Genomic DNA, 19,799 nt, shown 5'->3' on the forward strand with positions numbered 1-19,799 from the left:
ATATTAAGCTATTTTAAAAAAAAGTGCAGATTTTTGGGTCTTTTAAAAAAAATCATCAAATATTGCTAGAAAAAAAATAGGCAGACTTTGTCTATGACAACCTTTTTTTTTTTTTTTCGCTGGAAAACCGCTTTACGCGCTTCCCCCACGTGATGGAAGTGGGGGGGGGGGGGGTGGTACTCCCCAGTTTCCTGGACGCCGAGTGCACCCAGGACCACCGGGTTTACCTACTAAAAAACCAGCGGTACCCTCTCCGTCTTTCGGCGGGCGCCACGGGATCGCTTACGCATGCTACCGTGACGTCTATGACAACCTTGGCCTAAATAGTTTTGGATTGCTTATACTAGCTTCTCCTTAAATTTTTGCAGCCATCTTTAAGTCACTCTGTATAATAAAATATTCTGTGGATGTTTCAAGAATATAGCTGATGCCGTTATATAAATATAGAGCTAGAACGATCAAAAAAGTCACGTCTGATGTATGGCTTCCCCTTTAAATATTTATTCTATCCTGTTTTTTTTTTTATTAATATCTGTTATAGCGGCAACAGGCATACATCATATGTGATTTCAAACATATAACCATCACATAATAAGATGCAGCCTGGTGTCAGGCAGATAGTGCAGTTTTATTAATAGGGTTAAATTTAACTCTTAGGGTACGGAGCCCTTTTAATTCTAGAACTTAATTTGCATCGTATGACGTAACTTGTATCAAAAGAGCTTGCAGGTAAATAGTCTGTATTATACATCAAAGATCTAATCGCGTACTAGTCTCGTCCATCGAACAACGCCTTACATGTACTCGTAGGTATTCTACACGAGTTTGGTGATACAATCTGTACCCTGTCAGCGAAACGACACTGTGAACTAAGAATTCAATAGAATCGAACGTCATCTTGGAACAGAAAATATAAACAAATTTACAGGTAAGTAATTTCAATTACTATCGTTGGTACGATATAACGTTTATTTTCAAAGAAGTTCATATGCATATATTCTTTGATGTATCAATTATTATAGAAAACAAAATACATATGTGGATCATAATGATAGTTTCAAACAAATTATATCAATTATTATAGAAAAAAAATACATATGTGGATCATAATGATAGTTTCAAACAAATGTTATATTTGTTTATTATCAACTTAATTATCATTTTCGCTTTTCCATAACGAAGTGTTATTCGTCCAGTTGTATGCGTTTCGATATTTTAATCGATGGTAGCGAGTTCAAACCCGAGTAAGGATCAAAGTGATCATTGAATTTTTTTCTCAATTCATACTTTACTGTTAGTGTAACAATATTCCGTCACGTGATTGTATATGTCACCGTAAATTTGTAAATACCGTTTAGATTGTAATCTATATCGCGCAATTGTAAACTGTCGAAATATCCTGTACGTTTATTCCATCTAACTTAATATGTTTCTTTTTATTTTTGTTGCTTTTTTTTTCTTTCTTTCTTTTTACAATAAAACATATATCATTTCGATAATGTTGGAGTTTTTATGATTTAACTGAAATTTACTTATATAGATTATAAGTTGTCGAATAATAATGCGTTAAATTATAAGCAGTATGTTACAGTTCACACTCTTCAATAGTTCATTATCTCGCGAGATAGACTATAATCTAACCGTATTTATAATTTTACGGTGACATATATACAACCCGCAGTATTTGGGCAACGTTGTGGAATAAACAATTTTTCCATTAAGAGCCTATACCCACCTGCAGTGGGAGTCAGGAGGGGGATTCTACTAACAAATTGTCACTTCATCGCAATCGAATCGACAAATAATCGTTGCTGTTTAACCGTATTATACTAGCTACTAATTATTCTACTAAAATAATCAGGAACACCGCCATCTTTATAAATTTACTAAAATTGTTACTGTTGAAAAAAATATTTGTTGCAATAAAACGAAAAGTATGAACCTAGTACCCTTTATATGTTGTAAATTATATGGCTCGAGGTGCGTTTAATTATAATGATGATTATGTTATTTATATAAAAAATATAATGAAGTAGAACTACAACTTAATTATCTGTGTGAAGGCTATTAAGAATTGAACATGAAAAAAAAAATTTTTTTTAATGTTCATTGGTATGGAAATGATTATCTGATAATACACTGGCTAACTATTTCCAAACCGGATCACAACCATTGCTTCGGTAGAATATCTCATGATTGGTTTGATACCAACCCAGGATTACACAAATCCTAACTATAAAATAACTGATAACATAAATATTCTAATTGTACATACAATTATATGCTATGAATATACTTAACACACTTTATTAAATTGACATTCAAGATTTTAAGTTAGTAATCCCGGTCAGTCATTCAGTTAGACTTAAATGGTAGCAACGAACCGGTTCTAACCGGTAAATGTCACCAAGAAGGCCATCGATAACCTAGACATAGTATTTCTTACCTCAATGTAATCACAGTTAAGTGATTAATAATCGTAATTAAACGTTATTAAGTGAAACCTTAGAACGGCTAGTACTTTTATACTAATTACATAACAAGTATATACAAACTATTATAATAACATATAATTCCTATTGTGTTATTAAGTAAAACGTCTGTTTATATCTGTACTACAACATACTGTTTTCAACCGACTTCAAAAAGAAGGAGGTTATCAATTCGTCGATCGTCGTGAATCGACTTTAAAGTAATGTAATATTTTTCATTTCATTTTACTTAGGAGGACTCTAAAATATATGTTGAATACGTTATTACTTTTTAGTGCATATTTATTTGTTTTAAAATAGTGTTTTGTTTGAAGTCAGTTTTTGTTTTTGGTAAAATTTTTATTAACCGATTCAACACGTATGATTGTTCACGAATTCCTCGAAAACAAAAATTCGTATGGAGATAATTTTTAATCTAAGTTACATTAACTTCAGCTTAGGTAATAGTTTAAAGTCGATCAAGTAATTTCATAGATTTTTTTTTGTTTTCAGTTTATTAGTTGTTTCTAATTTTGAAGTGTTTTCTTTGGTATAGGTTGGTGAACGATCATATGGACTCGATGGTAAGTGATGGTAAAAGGTCACCATCATCCATAGACAATGAAGCTGTAAGAAATATTAACTCTTCCTTACATTGTCAATGTGCCACCAACCTTGGGAACTAAGATGCTATGTCCCTTGTGTCTGTAGTTACACTGGTTCGGTAGAATAACTGATGTGTGGGTGGTATATCTCATAAATACACTTTTTTATCGTCATATCACAGTATTAAATAAAATGTCAAATTAAAACCGATTCGGAAAGTAGATTCTATGAAGAAAAACCGGCAAGAAACTCCACTTTTCCAATATTTTGATTAAAGATTATGTCGGTTAAAATTAAAATGATTAAGTTTGAAATCAAAAACTAAGTCGACCAATTTTTTTATATTTAGTAAAATCTTGTATTTAGCAATGTTTTTCGACATGTGCTTTGATTTTTTTTATATTACTATACTTTTTATTAATATTATCAGAGTAAATTTTATTATAAAAAGGCCCTATTTTATAAATTGGTAGGGATTTGAATCTCTAATGCTAAGAGTATCATTTATTCTCACATTTGAATAATAAATGACTATAATTCTTACTGTAAATTGTTATTTAGTCATCATTGTTCACACTGATACAAGAAAAAGAAGAAAATTGCCAAGTTACCTTCATCCGTCATAAATAACAGAATCTTTTATAATATCTTCAATTTATATGATAGAGAAAAATAACTTTATAAAAAGTTTATAATAAAAGTGTCAATGGTAGTCATTTACACTGAGCAGTGCCGATAAGACCCAAAGGTAGGTCACTCGACACTCCCGAGTTTTGCGTTCCAGTTTGAAGGGTCAGTGAGTGTAACTTCAGTCATATGGCACATAACATCACTAATGGTCCACTAACCTTGGAAACGAAGATGTTACGTCCCTTGTACTTAGTGAACGTCTAAATAGCAACTCTATTTAGACGTTCTACCTAGCTACTTAGCCAGAAGGGCTTTCACAAACCTGTACTACTAACTAAACTGCATTATATATCATAAAAAAAATATACAAAATAATAACTGATTTAATTTTTTCGTCAAATATAAATTACTTAACGGAAAGTCGGGGTTGGGTAGCTTAATAATATAAGCAAAGGTCTTTTGCTAGGGAGAAGATATGTGAATCCAATCACGCTACTCTTAAACGTACCATACGTTTAAGAGTAGCGTGATATAAGGTTTACACGTGTCAGAATTTTAGCATACTCACGCAACTTAAAGATAATTTTCAACACCAATTACCTGATACATTATCTAATACAGTATATAAATGTCACAGTTGTATCATACTTCCCCAGAACGGAACACGCGTCCAAGCTTAAACTCAACTATTGCTAGTACTCGAATAAGCTTTCTGCTGGCTCTTACTCTAATCTCAATTTTGTGGAAAAGGTTTGGAGTTCATTCAAAAACGTTATTCCAATGCAGGTTGGTAATGAATTATAAACACTAATTGAGCAATCAACGGCGCAATGGTTTACAGACCTAGCGAAGTTATTGTCGTCCTCATTCGTAATACAGTGATAATCTTAAAAGGAGGGGTGAATATAATTCCTTAATTAATTTGGGGACTTGCTATATTATTAAAAAATATTAAGCAAGAAAATTCATCTGTCCTTGTCAGGTTTACAACTCGTAATTATCATTAAGGTGTTTTAATCGTTGGTCAATCTTGACTATTAACTAGACCAGTCGAAAATATAATATTATACTTCGCAATAAGGAAATCGTCTCGCTCATTAATTTCAGACTATTAAGAAAAATATGTTTTACGAGTTGGTTGCCATGACGACAAAAAAGCCCATGTTCTTTCTTGGAGTTCGAGTTTGCTTCATACCAAATTTCATTAAATTCGGTTCAGCGGTTTGGCCGTGAAAGACGGACAGACAGACAGAGACACTTTCACTTTCATTTATAATATTATTATATATTATCTTGTTTTTAGATCATGGAAGTCTCGTCAAATAATCCTCTGCTAAAGGTAAGCGATGCTGATATAGAAAAGATTCGTCGAGAGTACAACTTAGATACAAACAAAATTAAGGAAAATTTAGATGAAATCGAGGAATGGTGTAAGAAACAGAGTCACTTAGAAGACGCCGTCCAATATCTGAGTATGTTTAGTTTTTTAATTTTTATATCTAGAAAATGGATAACGTTCTCGTCTACCATATATATGTGTACTTTATATATTATTTACATATATGTAGTAAATATTAAATAACAAATCCATTGAGCGCATTTGTCTGTCTGTTTGCTAATTTTATTTTTATATGTCTCTTGTCATTGAATTATACAACAACAGCCTGTAAATTTACCACTGCTGGGTTAAGGTCTCCTCTCCCTTTGAGGAGAAGGTTTGGAATACACGTGTGGCAGCATTTCTATGAAATTAGACACACAGATTTCGTCACGATGTTTTCCTTCACCGCCGAGTTCGAGATTGATTATAAACACAAATTAAGCACATGAATATTCAGCGGTGCTTACATGGGTTGGAACCCGTAATCATCGGTAAAGATGCACGCGCTCTAACCACTGGACCATCTCGGCTCATTTAATTATATCGAATCATTAATAAAATTTAATGTCTGATATATAATAAACACACAATATATAGTTTCTGTTCCAACCCAGTATCCTATGACACGATTTTTATTATTATTAATTATTTATTTAATGCTTTTATGCAACTTGCAATGTATTCTTGTTCGGGTGGAATCTTGTTACTCAATTTTGAAGCAGATATCTTCAACCGATTGAGCTGAAATTTAGTACACACGTTTAGTTTAGATGACAATACAGGAAAACTTTTGTGACGTCATTCTATATCAAATATGGTTGACCATCCAAGATGGCGGAATAGTTACTTTTAATACATTCCTATCATGGGTATCAATTGAAAGGGCTTTTTAAGTTTAATTACTTTTTTTGTTAATGTAATTTTGTTTTTTTTTTTTTTGTTAAACTCGTACGTATTTTTTTTCATTAGTGTTCTAAGTTTTGAATATAAATTATATTAAATATAAAACAAACTGTGTTATAATGATTTATTACTTACAAATGTGTATGGATGTGCGTGTTTATATGTATGTGTGTGTTTTATCTCATGTTGTATATTTTCAGACCGCGGTATAATGGAACGCATACACATTTTAGCAAAGGGATCAATCGAAGGAACGAAAAAGAAAATCGATAAAATTTTGACAACCCGCGGCTTGATACCAGAAATAATGCTCAATAAATCTGTTGATGAATTTATAAAATTTCAAGATAATGTGTAAGTTAATCGATTATTAAATAATAATAATAAAATAATAAAAAAAATGATAATTAACTTTTTTAAAAAAATAAAACCGACTTCAAATGCGTAAACAAAAAAAAAATCGTTCAAATTGATTTATAATCGGCAGAGATATTGCGTATAAAAAAATTCATCCCCAATTTTCCACCTTTGGGGGTTGTTTTTTTACTATAGTTTTTTTTTATTATAAATAAATGGGACCATCCTTGGGGTATTACCTAAACGCCGAAAAAATATTTGTTCAAATCGGTTCATAATTAGCGGAGTTAACAAACATAGGAAAAAAACGTACGGCTCGAATTGAGAACCTCCTCCTTTTTTTGAAGTCGATTGAAAATATTGGACAACATCACATACATTACTCTGATTCCAAAGTAAGTAGCTAAATCACTTGTGATATGGAAAATCAGAAGTAACGACGGTAACACAAATATCCAGATCCATGAGAACATGACAACAGAAAACTAATGAGTTTTTTTACATCGACTCGGCCGAGTATCGAACCCGGGACCTCGGAGAGGCGTGCCCATGAAAACCTGTGTACACATTACTCGACCATGGAGGTCGTGAATCATTAGTTGTCTTATTTATAGAAAACAATTCAAAATACGCTCGATATAAGAGTCTTTTCAATACGTTTTCTTTGTCACTAAATTAAGGTACGATTTTCAGAGTTTTTATAACGCTGCCAAATCTAAGCCCAGTTTGCCATTCGAGAATATTCGTATCACAAATAACGAATCCAAATATAAGTAATTTCAGTTTCTTAACTTACTTAAGGTATTGTTTTATGGTAAGTGAAGATTTTTATTTTTTGTATTTAATATATTTGCAATACTAACTTGTATTTAAAGGATGAGTGTACCAGTGTAATGAAATACACAAGGGATACAACATCTAAGTTACCAAGCTGCGCTGAGGCAATGTAAGGAATCTTTAATATTTCTTACAACGTAAATTTCAAACAGTGGTGGCGACGTCTTACCAACTTACTACTTGCTTGGTAGTAGGGCTTTATGCGAGCCCGCCTGCGTAGGTACCACCCACTCATCAGATATGCTACTTTGAAGGGTGAGTGAGCCAGTGTAACTACAGGCACAATGGACATAGCATCTTAGTTCCCAAGGTTGGTGGCACATTGACGATGTAAGGAATAGTTAATATTTCTTACATCGTCATTGTCTATGGGTGATGGTGACCACTTACCATCAGGTGGCCCATATTGCCCAGGTGGCCAACCAATCCCATAAAAAAGACCATTGGGTATATATAGGTATAAATTGTGTGGGATCCAATAAAAAGTATTCTCAAGGAAGGTTATAATTAGGTATATTGCCTGCCCTAAGTCTTCTGTGATTATGTATATTGATATGTATCTGCATCGATCCCATACAGATGGGATAAAGATAAGCGTACGGCATATATGTATAAATTCGTATGTACAAGTATGTATTAATAGGCTTGATGGATGAGTATGGGCGGGGAATGTCTTTGGATGGGATTGCTGTGATTGATTCAAGTATTCGCATTATATTTTTTTTTTCAAAGAAACAACACAACGATATATCTTGATTATCGTATGTCAATTTTTCTAATATTTATATAAATTATACAAAAAAAGTTTGTATTACTAAATCTATATTTGATGAAATAAAAAAAAAACATTATTATATTAAAAGCAGTAAGCAGTTCATTCAATGAAACACACGCTTTTATCCACAAATATAATTATGTAATTATAAAAATAATAATTATTATCAACACACATACACTTACACACTGGCGCAGGGTTTCGTAAAGCGGGGTAATATATGTGATAAAATTAAAAAGTTTGTTATTTTGCTAGGCGGATTATTTTAATATTTGCCGTGGAATCCGATCGAAGCAAAATTTTAGTGCACTATTAATAGCGGTCTACTTCATCGGATTTTTAACGCCTTCCTTTTATCGCATTCGATATAAAATGACAGTTCTTTTTTATTATAAAAATAGGCCCCTTGATGGTAATTGGTAACCTTATATATTGGCCATGTAAGAAATATTAACTATTCCTAATATCACCAATGCGCAACCAAGCTTGAGCCAAGATATTATGTCTTGTATTAATTTATAACTGATGTGTAGCAGCTCAGACAGCCTTTCACAAAGCCTTACCAAAAAGTTTCTATGTGTTGATTTTTTCACTTTCTGACTGCAAAATTGATAATTGCTATTATTTGTATAAAATTAAAGTCACAAATGAAGTAAACCACCGATGTTTTACTGCTTGGCTATGGAAAAGATATGAAGCTTTAATAACCTTCCCCCCACTTCCCCTCTTACTGCATACGCACTACAAAATGTGGTCGATTTTAATTTGAAAAATGTAGATTTCTTGACGATGTTTTCTATTACTGCCCAGGACGATACACGTTTGAATACACGATCTATGGCCCAACTGATCTTACAAGTCTTGAATCCACGGTTAAAAATGACATATTAATTAATTTATTACGGTTATTATTAATAATTACAACATTAGTAACAATGTAAGAATAAAACTGCATTATCATATCACACATAAAATTCCAGATCGGAGAATACAGATTATATTTCGAATATAGTATGTCAGACAGATTCATTGTCGATCTGAAAAACGTTAATATGAATATTATAACAAAAATAAATCCAGTGCTCTTGAAGAAAGGAGAAACGGTATGCACGGTAAGATAAACTGAATGGTACTTTTGATTACATATTAATAGATAAACAAAAAAACATGTTCTTTTGCTTATTGGCAAAGACATAAAGCTTGGCATATTGGCAAATAGGTGGCCCATTTGCCAATATGCCTGAGTGGACCATGGCCATTGGCGCTCTAAGAAATTGTTAATATCCCTTAAATCATCAATACATTATTAATTTTGGGATATATCAATTGTTAACATTAAGACCTAAAATATATATGAATTAGAAATAGTTACTATATAAATCTTGAATGCGTGGAATGTTAGCAGAGTTTCCTCGTTGAATTACAAATCCGATCCTCTGGACAAAAAAAAGAACTAGCACATATCACCAGTGGAGGCAATATGGCGAGGTATAGGTGTTAAGGTCCTCTTTAGTTAAAAATAATCTGTACTAACAAACAGGCATTGTAAATGCCACTCCTATTAAATAGATGGTGGTCGTATAAACCACAATGCTGCTTCATTGCGGATTAGTGGATGTGATTTTCACTAAATAACAATTTTCAGGAACTATAAACATGAATTATCCCTCAATCTTTGATTCACTCACGACAGTTATCCACTCCGCTTTAATTTCTATTACCATATTAAAAATTAAAATTATCCTTTTAATTCAAAATAGTTTCTTTATTTCAGGAAGCTTATGGAACAAAAATTAAAGGAATCCACTTTGTTAATGCACCGCCATATGTAGATAAACTTATAAATTTATTAAAACAAGTTCTTAAAGAGAAAATATCCAGCAGAGTCTACATCCATAATTCATACGAGGATCTACACAAGGAAATACCTAAAGAAATTCTTCCGGAGGAATATGGCGGTGAATCGACGAGCTGTGCTAAATTAGCAGGTAGTAATAAACTTACTACTATACTACACTACTATACTTCGAAGAAAAGTCCCAATGGACTTGAGCAATGCTGATTTTATTTATCATTAGAATGCCGTTTGTGCCAGTCTGTCTATTTCAAATTAAAATAATCTTGATATTTTTCTGCCCCAAATGAAATATTTGAAAAAAACTTGATTAAAGCCAGTCCAGGAGACCCACTACTTGGTGGTAGGGCTTTGTGCAACCCCTCTGGGTAGGTACCACCCACTCATCAGTTATTTTACCGCCAAATAACAGTACTCAGTATTGTTGTGTTCCGGTTTGAAGGGTGAGTGAGCCAGTGTAACTACATGCACAAGGGACATAACATCTTAGTTCCCAAGGTTGGTGGCACATTGACGATGAAAGGAATATTTAATATTTCTTACAGCTTCATTGTCTATGGGTGATGGTGACTACTTACCATCAGTTGGCCCATATGCTCGTCCGCCAAGCTATACCATAAAAAAGTCAATCTTCCTGATAAAATACAAATATTGATTAAGAGTGGATATAAATTTTGTTCATAAGTGGTTTTAATTAAACAATAATAGGTTGAGTCCAGACCAACCACTAAAATGTCTTGAAACCGATTAAGGAGACTCAACAAACATTTCTATCACCAACCTTAAAACCTCAACGTCCCATACAAAAACAGCTAAAGCGTTCTCAATATTCTTGAAGTCTCAAATACGCCACGTCAAGTTCATTGACCTCGAAGGACAAGGGAATGATGACCATTATGGTTATGATAATATTATCAATAACTTAAAGTAACAGTAGCAGCTTGTAATTAAACGTAGCATTCATACAAAATACTTAAAAGTAGAAGATCATGTACAGCATAAATATTGTAATGTTACTAATTAGAAAAATATTTTATATCATATATCATAACAGCTATATTTTTTTTTTATAGAACAGTGGAAAGAATATTTGAAAACGGATCAAGCTAGAACAATCTTGGAAACATCAAATAAACTAATCAGTGATGAATCAAAGCGATGTTCTATTAAATTCAATGAAGAATATTTAGGAATGCCTGGATCGTTTAGAAGATTAAATGTGGATTGAAATTAGAACAAGATTGAAATAACAAATATTTAATAATATGTTATTTATAATCTAGTATCTTGGGGTAAAAAAACAAAAAACGCTCATTCCAAAAGCAATAATAAGTAGCGTTGTGGATGTTTAATTAGTAAATTAAATGTTTTGGATCGCGTTATGATTTTGTGATTTTTTGGCAGCTTTTAATGTTCCATAAGTCTAAAGAGAGTTCGTCTCTATCTCTTTATAAGATACAGTTTTGTCCATCAGACGTATGTGTCAACATTCTTGGGTAGTTAGATATGCGTCTTGTGTATGTAGTTACTGGCTGACTCGCCCATAAAATTAAAACTTTATATATACCAAGTGATACTACAGACTTTTTCTTTTTTGTAATTAAATTAAACCCATTATTTGATAAATGTCATTATGACAAATAAAATATTTTGTCAAAAGTAAGAGAGAGTATATTTTTTATATGCTATTAAATATTGTTATCATTTTTTATCTAAGTCGTTCTTTAAGCTTAACGGTATATCGTTGTTCAGTAAATATGAGGTTTCAGTTAAATAAAGAAGAGACGAATGACTATAATTATGAGAATTGATGAAGAGGCCAGGGGAGAGAGGGGAGGGGGCAATAGAATTATAAATTTGACATGACAATATTCATTTCTTTATTTAATTTATATGTCAAAAAATGTCCTATAATTATTTTATACTTGATCAACTGAGATCTAGCGCGCACTGGTTACTTTTGTCACGGTGACTGTTTCGTCACTCTTGTCGAGTCCGTGAATATGTACAGATGCAGACACAAATATCACGTCGTAACGTACGCGCACCTCCATACATATTCATGGACTAGACAAGAGTAACGAAACAGTCACCGTGACAAAAATTACCAGTGCGCCCTAGTTCTTATGTATCTGTTTGTTATAATTATAATGAGTTTGGAAATAATAATTTTACAGCTATATTTATATTTTATTTTACGCAGCGTAACCTTCTTGTACCCGAGATCCTTGCTTAGGTGATGTGTTTATATAATATTCTGGTTAGGTTAGTATTGAAGCATCTTGAGGTGAAGTCAAATAGGCAAAGTCACGAGTGGAATCTAGCTGTCATATTAAAAAATAAAGAAACTTTTGAAATTGATTATATTTTGTTCGTAGAAATAACAAGGATATCTCAGGAGGAAATTCAGTAGCGGTTGTTTTTTTAAAACATGTATATTTTTTCCAATTGTACAATATTCGTGTACTAAATAAACTTTTTCTTCTTTTTCTTATTCTAAAATACTTTTTTAATCGTCTGTAATTCATAATAATAAATCTATATATCTCTCATAAGTAGTCCAAATTATTAAAAAAAAAAAATATTATTATCTATATATCGCTATAGTTTATTATATTGTATTACAAGCTGTGCCCGCGACCTTGTACGCCTTTGAATATAACAAAAAAAATATTGTAGCCTAAGTTAATCCCTATTATATCAGTTATCTGCCAGCGAAAGTCCCGTCAAAATCGGTCCAGTAGTTCCAGAGATTAGGCGCAACAAACAGAAATGTTATTTTGGTGTTATATGCATTGAGTAAAAAACGGCTATTTTAATATTACAAACAGACACTTCAATTTTATTATATGTATAGATTTATATTTCCATTGAGTAATGGTTACTGTAAATTTTTCTCTAGGATTTTTTTTAACGCATACGTGCCATGGCAGCAAATGGTATGACGTTTTCTTATTCCATCATATTACACCGCTGGAATTCCCTGTGACGGTTTGTGACGTCTATACTATATACAATTATTATACATCCTTGCTATATATAACAATAAGATAAATATTTATTGCGTCAATGAACATATATCTTTTTATGGTTTACATTCCTCGCTATTTAGGGGCTGGTAAGTGTTAAACACAAATTGTAGCCTCTTTTCTTAGATATTTCTTAGATATAAAGAGAGACAGGAAATCTTTCGAAAGGTACCCGGGCCCTTGGGAGGAAAACTGGGTTATGTGGGATTCTTACCCACTATACAGGTTTTTGGTAATTCGACGTACATCCGCTAAGAGGTGCTAGGGGTGACTATTTGCAATAATTTTAATCCCCATATGCATGATTCAAAAGTGAATCATTTTTGAGTTATCACGTTTTTTAGCCTTTTTTCAAAATTTGTAATAAATGCATTATTTAGAAAAAAGTGTCAATAAAATTCAATTTTTTTTCTTCTGATTTATAAAAACGAATAAACACTGGATATTTGTGATTATTTAAACAATCATTATCACCCCAAATTTAAAAATGGGAGACGGAAAACGATATTATTTCAATGTTTTTTAATTTTTGTTTCCTCAAAAAAGCCTTAAAAACTAAAAAAAATCATTATGAAATTTGTTCTACAGATTGTTTCAAAAACATAACCGTTTTCTTAGCTTTCCAAAAATGTATAAAAACTAGGAATTTATTTCAAAGCAGCTGAAATAAAATGACCAGAAAGGACGCTGGTAGGAATTCGTATTCGAACATGAATGAATTTATACCAAAGGTCGCTCTTTAAAATTCCCACAAAAATAATCAAAAATAATATCCAATATAAAAAATCTTACTTACACACTTAACGTACTTAATACAAGTTTAAGATAAAATTTAAATACATAAACAGTTCAATAGCTAAGTTATAAGTAAGACATTTCATAATATAGCCTAATTAAAGATTTAATAAGCGAGTCCTCTGTAAAAAACTATAACTCTCTACAACATAGCACAGTGCACACAGCATGTTCTATAGTGCATCATGCTGAATTCTATCCTTATCATTATTCTCACGAAGAGATCCCTGAAAGGAGAGTTATTTTTTCATGCATATGGGGGTATAGCAATTAAAATTATTGCAAATAGTCACCCCTATCACCTCTTAGTGGATGTACGTCGAATTACCAATAACCCTGTATATAACGCGATGGCCGTCGGCACGAATCGAAGAGGCTGCAGAATCGTATCAATATTATGCATGCGCGGTCTCTCCCGTACAATCCCCTACATGTGGCTCGGAGAATAGAATTACAGCTTGTTTTATACAAAAAAAGTCAAATTCTTTTATTAACTCAGATTAAGAATTAAGAAGTTTATTAAAAATAGCAATCACAATCCTTCTATTACAAGTGAGTGGACCGATTTTGATAATTTTTTTTTTGTTTGAAAGGTAGTGCTTCCCGTGGGGTCCCATTTTTTTTAATTTTTTTCCGATGATGGTATCCCTATGAAAACGACATAAGTCTTAAATTTGCATTATGTATATGCGCGACAAATAGGTGAATAACTGAAAATCACGTTAACCAATTTTGATAATTCTTTTTTTATTATAAAATATATACTTCAAGGGTAATTTGGTGAAAGTTTGGTAAGGTTCTGAGCACAGGATCCATGACAAAGTAGCGGAACGGAAGGGAGCGGAACAATTCTGAGGAGCACGTTAGCGATATTCTGTCGAATCTTTTATTTATAGGTTATTTGGATATTTGAGTCACCTTCCGTAATGTGGTTATGTTTATGTAATTATCATAGTCGAATATTATAATCAACTAGCTACCCACACCGGCTTCGCACGGGTGCAATACTGATACTAAATATACTACAGAATTTGTTTATTTACGACATCACATCGCAAACTTCTAAAATTATCAGTGTTTCTTTACTATATTGTTCATGTATTATATACACAAACATTCCTCTTGAATCACACTATCTTTCAAAAAAATATATACCAATAATTATAACTACATTATATAATCGTAAATCGACTCTTAAGTAGTCTAATATTTTTCATTTCATTTTACCTAGGAGGACTCTAAAAAATATGTAAAATATGCAATTATTTTTATTATTTTTAGTGCATTTTTATTTGTTTTAAAATAGTGTTTTGTTTGAAGTCGGTTTTTCTTTTTGTTAAAATTTTATCTATGTCTAAAGATGTATCACAGACCAAGTTAAAGTAAAAATATCCAGTCTAAAACAGATTTTATACAAATACTTATTTCGTTACGTATATAACTAATAAATTGATGTTCCACTCCGGACTAATCGTATACGGTTACACACACACTATCATTTACAGCAGTGTGTGTGCCTATCACAGTGTGAAATACGTATAAAATATAGTATTCGAAGTAAAGTAAACAGAGTAATTGCTGTAGATTACAAGCAGCGTTTGTAACAATGCCCTATTGTCAATTGTGTAATTGTATATTTTCTTTGTGTGGGTGTAACCCTATCAATGAATAAAGGCACGCACACATTCGTCTTTTTTAATATGATTAAAAATATTTTATATGCCACATTACATTTTGAAGGTATTTTTGTTTTTAAATCCTGACCTATTGATTTAATTTTACAAATCAAAATACAACTCATGTTTTTGGAGATTATACCGCTTATTACGTTTTGATAAATAATGATTACGATGTAATCCTGACGTCACCAATGTCGACCACGGCGGTATTTCCATATTACTCGATATAGAAGTTCAGGCGCAGTACAGTTGGGATCACGTTCCTTTTAGGGCACGAGAGTAAATAAACACTTCCAACATTCAAATTCTGGGATGCTATCTCAGACGTTGGAAATAATGTTTTGAAATTATTATGAACTGACGAGTCATTTAAATCCCATTTCAAAACAGATTTTTTGCCGTTGACAATTAAAAGCCATTAATAAATACCCATAGTTAAAGGCGACGTAAGAAATAATAGCAATCGCACGTGCTACTAACCTTGGGAACTAAGATGTTTTGTCCCTTGTGCCTGTACTGGCTCACTCATCAGAACACAGCAATACTATTGCTGTTTTGTGGTAGGATATACGGAGAGGAAGTGGTACCTACGCAAACGGCATTGCGCAATACTTTACCACCACAAGAAATATCAAAAATATTAATATAAAAAGATATATATATATACCAGTAAATTAAATATATTTTGAAATACTACTACTACATACATAAAGTTATTAAATTTCCGCGATTATTACACATTTAAATAAAACTCGCGTATATTAATTATTTTTTAAACATCCCGACGTTTCGAGCACTATACAGTGTTCGTGGAGAGAGTCTACCCGTGACCACTAATATACGCGATTCAAATCCGTTATAATGAGTTTTATTTAAATACATACATAAATATGTATAAAAATAATAATGATTTATTTACTGACTTCCTTCCATCCTTCCTTCCTTGTTGATATGCCATTAATAAGTCTTTATTAAACGTGATGTAATTCATAATATTTATTTTTATTTAAACACTTAACATGCTAAATATAGCATTCTATTATATTAATAAACGAAAAAGTATGTTATAATTTACAACAACAACTTACATTGATATTGTTTGGGTAGTGTCTGCAATCTCAATGTCTACAGACATTTTTAACTTTGCCGTTTCGTAAATTCAAATCTTTTGTGAAAATTACATTGGTATAAATAAAATTTTAACAAAAAGAAAAACCGACTTCAAACAAAACACTATTTTAAAACAAATGAATATGCACGAAAAAGTAATAAAAATAATTGCGTATTCAACATATTTTTTAGAGTCTTCCTAAGTTAAATGAAATGAAAAAAATTAGACTACTTAAAAGTCGATTAACGATTATATCATGTAGTTATAATTATTGTTATATTTGGAGTCGGTGTCAGCCAATAAAACCCTACAGTATATCTATCAAAAAACAATACGAGAATACTTTAACAAATATGTTTTTTACAAATTACCTTTTACACAATAATATACTGGATCAATCAAGGGGCTCGTATCGCTTCTTTCTTTTGATTGTTGGGGCAAGGGCACCGTGGCTGACACCGGCTCCAAATATACCAATAACTATAACTACATGATATAATCGTTAATCGACTTTTAAGTAGTCTAATATTTTTCATTTCATTTAACTTAGGAAGACTCTAAAAAATATGTTGAATACGCAATTATTTTTATTACTTTTTCGTGCATATTCATTTGTTTTAAAATAGTGTTTTGTTTGAAGTCGGTTTTTCTTTTTGTTAATTTTTTTATTTATATATGACAAAGATATAAGTAATGTTGTATTTCTTTCGGATGGTATTCAATTATTTTTTTAAAGTTGGCACAAAGTAAAATAATTATAACAATATGTGATGTAGCTGCTATCGGCAACAACTCTGTGATTATTTATTATTATTCGTAAAACAACCTCTCTTCAATAAACTACATATCTCTAAATAGACATATAATTGCGTATTCAAGATATTTTTTAGAGTCCTCCTAGGTAATGAAAGGCCGATTTCCGATTATATAACGTATTTATAGTTATTGTTATATTTTGAGCCGGTGTCTAATTTATTTTTGATTTTAAGTGAAGCTGATGTAGACTAACTATTTTTTCTTAATATAGATAGATAAAGCGTGCCGTTTATATGAATCACAAAACTACTTCGGGGACAATTTCAAAAGAAACTTTGGAATAAATCAAAAACAGACCTTCGAAAATGTGGCTCTAATACGTTATGCGGCATAAACTACAAGGTACCACCCTCGAAGGAGCTGTAATCGACCTCAGTAAAAAAAACTTTGCAAAAGAGCTAATATCTGTCATGTCGCACATCATATGGCATTACATTATACACACAAAATTTGAATAAAGACAGTAAGAAATTCTGCCCCTAATCGCACCCTAACTGTAAGCCGTTTAGGAGTTCCATCACTACATAGTATAAAACAAAATCGCTTTCTCTGTCCCTATATCTTTAAAACTACGCAACGAAAGTTGATACATTTTTTTAAAGATAGTGTGATTCGAGGGGAATGTTTATGTATATAATACATGAACACCACAATAAAGAAACACTGATAATTTTAGAAGTTTGCAATATGATGTTGTAAATAAACAAAGTCTGTAGTATATTTAGTAGCAGTATTGCACCCGTGCGAAGCCGGGGCGGGTCACTATTTGATTATAATATTCGCCCATGACAATTACATGAACATTACCACGTTACGGAAGGTGATTCAAACACCCAACTAACATATAAAAAATAAAAAATTAGGGCGAGGAACGCTAGCATGTTTCTCAGAATTGTTCCTTTCCGATACTTTGTCAATGATTCTATGCTCAGAACCTTACCAAACTTTCACCAAACTACCCTTGAAATATATCCTTCATAATAAAAAAAGAATCATCAAAATCGGTTGGCCCAATTTAAAGTAATTCATCTATTTGTCGCGCATATACATAATGCAAATTTAAGACTTAGTATTCAGTATTAGTTACAGTATACTTAATATTCAGTATTCTATTATTGTTTTTTGTTACTATGCTGATGATATTTAATTGTAAATCGACTTTTAAGCAGTCGAATATATTCATAAAATCTTGCTGAACTTAGCAATTTATAAGTCCTTAATATATCCGGTTGTTATTTTGAATGGTGTGCTGTAGCTATAAATGAAATTTGATTCTAAAAAGATATCTTAACCAAATGAACAAAATTAAATTAAAAAATAAAAATAATGTATTTTTAAAATGTGCACCACATTCGTGAAGGTAACTTTATTTTGAAAAGTCTATCATAAAGCTATTATTATGTTACTACTGCGTTTTTTATCATAAAAATCACACAACTAAAGTAAATTATGTAAATATATGACTGCTCTAAATCGATGCGAACTAATAACTAACCTAGTGAACACAGATTTTTATTACTTTACACAGTTTATTATTACTTTAAAATAAATTATAACTGAACCTGCTAGGCCCGTCGGAAGGTGAAAAACTTGCTCTAATATAATATATTATACAGGATCTTGTAAAACGTGTACTTTAGAATAAGTAGAAGTCAAGCCCAGAGGTGAGAGCAGTACACCATGTGAGGCCGAATTTGTGCCATGTATAGTTTTAGGCGATGGGCTGACGTGAAATACTGTTTTGCCTTGCTGAGCACACCGAGCTTTTTTGATGCCAATTTGGCTTTGCCTTCCAATGAACAAGGTTCGAAACATCGACGTCAAGTATTGCGATACTAGTAGCTATGGCGGCTATCAGAATATTCTCAAATAGAGGAGATACGATAAATTTACGATATATTAGCCCGGCCGGTGTATGAGGTGTCTACGGTACTGTCGTCTGCATAGCAGTGAATGTTACTGATTTGCAACAATTCATTGATATGCAGAAGAAACAGAGTAGGTGATAGAGCACAGCCTTGTAGAACACCAACATTGACGAATTTTAAATCAGAGCATGCACCGTCGACAACGACCTTGATGCTCCGATCTGCCAAAAAGCTGGTTATCCAATTGCATAATTTCCCGGGAAGCCAATAGGAAGGGAGTTTCGAAAGAAGCGCTTTGTGCCACACGCGATCGAAGGCCATCGCTACGTCCAAGCTGGCTGCTAATGCCTTACCCTTGCTCTCAACTGGTTCCGCCCACCTGTGAGTAAGGTAAACAAGAAGATCACCGGCTGAGCGACCCCGACGGAAACCGTCTGGCGGACACTAATCAACTGATTCTCCTCTAGATACCTCAGGAGCTGGCAGTTAATAAGGGACTCCATTACCTTGGAGAGCAAGGAGGTGATGGCTATAGGCCTATAATTGGACGGATCTGAGCGGTTCCCTTTTTAAAGGGATCGGGTGCATCAAAGCAGTCTTCTAGGAGTCCGGGACGATGCCTAATGTGTAGAATTGCCGGAAAAGACCAGTGCTAACTCGGGAGCACATGTCCGTAGCACGATTCG

At 32.4% G+C, this 19,799-nt stretch overlaps 1 protein-coding gene across 2 annotated transcripts; it reads left to right on the forward strand.

The window, feature by feature from the left end:
• Window positions 1–735: 735 nt before the first annotated feature.
• On the forward strand, window positions 736–11,193 carry LOC124533191. Of its 2 annotated transcripts, XM_047108365.1 has the most exons (8): window positions 742–928; window positions 4,364–4,493; window positions 5,011–5,179; window positions 6,192–6,345; window positions 7,042–7,162; window positions 8,941–9,072; window positions 9,735–9,948; window positions 10,889–11,193. In XM_047108365.1, the coding sequence occupies exons 2-8, from the start codon at window positions 4,488–4,490 to the stop codon at window positions 11,041–11,043; spliced, it is 951 nt and encodes a 316-aa protein (XP_046964321.1). In that variant the 5' UTR covers window positions 742–928; window positions 4,364–4,487; the 3' UTR covers window positions 11,044–11,193. The 2 variants fall into 2 exon arrangements, with proteins under 2 accessions (XP_046964322.1, XP_046964321.1); XM_047108366.1 differs by lacking the exon at window positions 4,364–4,493 and having other exon boundaries at window positions 736–928.
• Window positions 11,194–19,799: the final 8,606 nt, after the last annotated feature.

Source organism: Vanessa cardui, chromosome 10 (genome assembly GCF_905220365.1).
Source record: "Vanessa cardui chromosome 10, ilVanCard2.1, whole genome shotgun sequence".
NCBI lineage: Eukaryota > Metazoa > Arthropoda > Insecta > Lepidoptera > Nymphalidae > Vanessa > Vanessa cardui.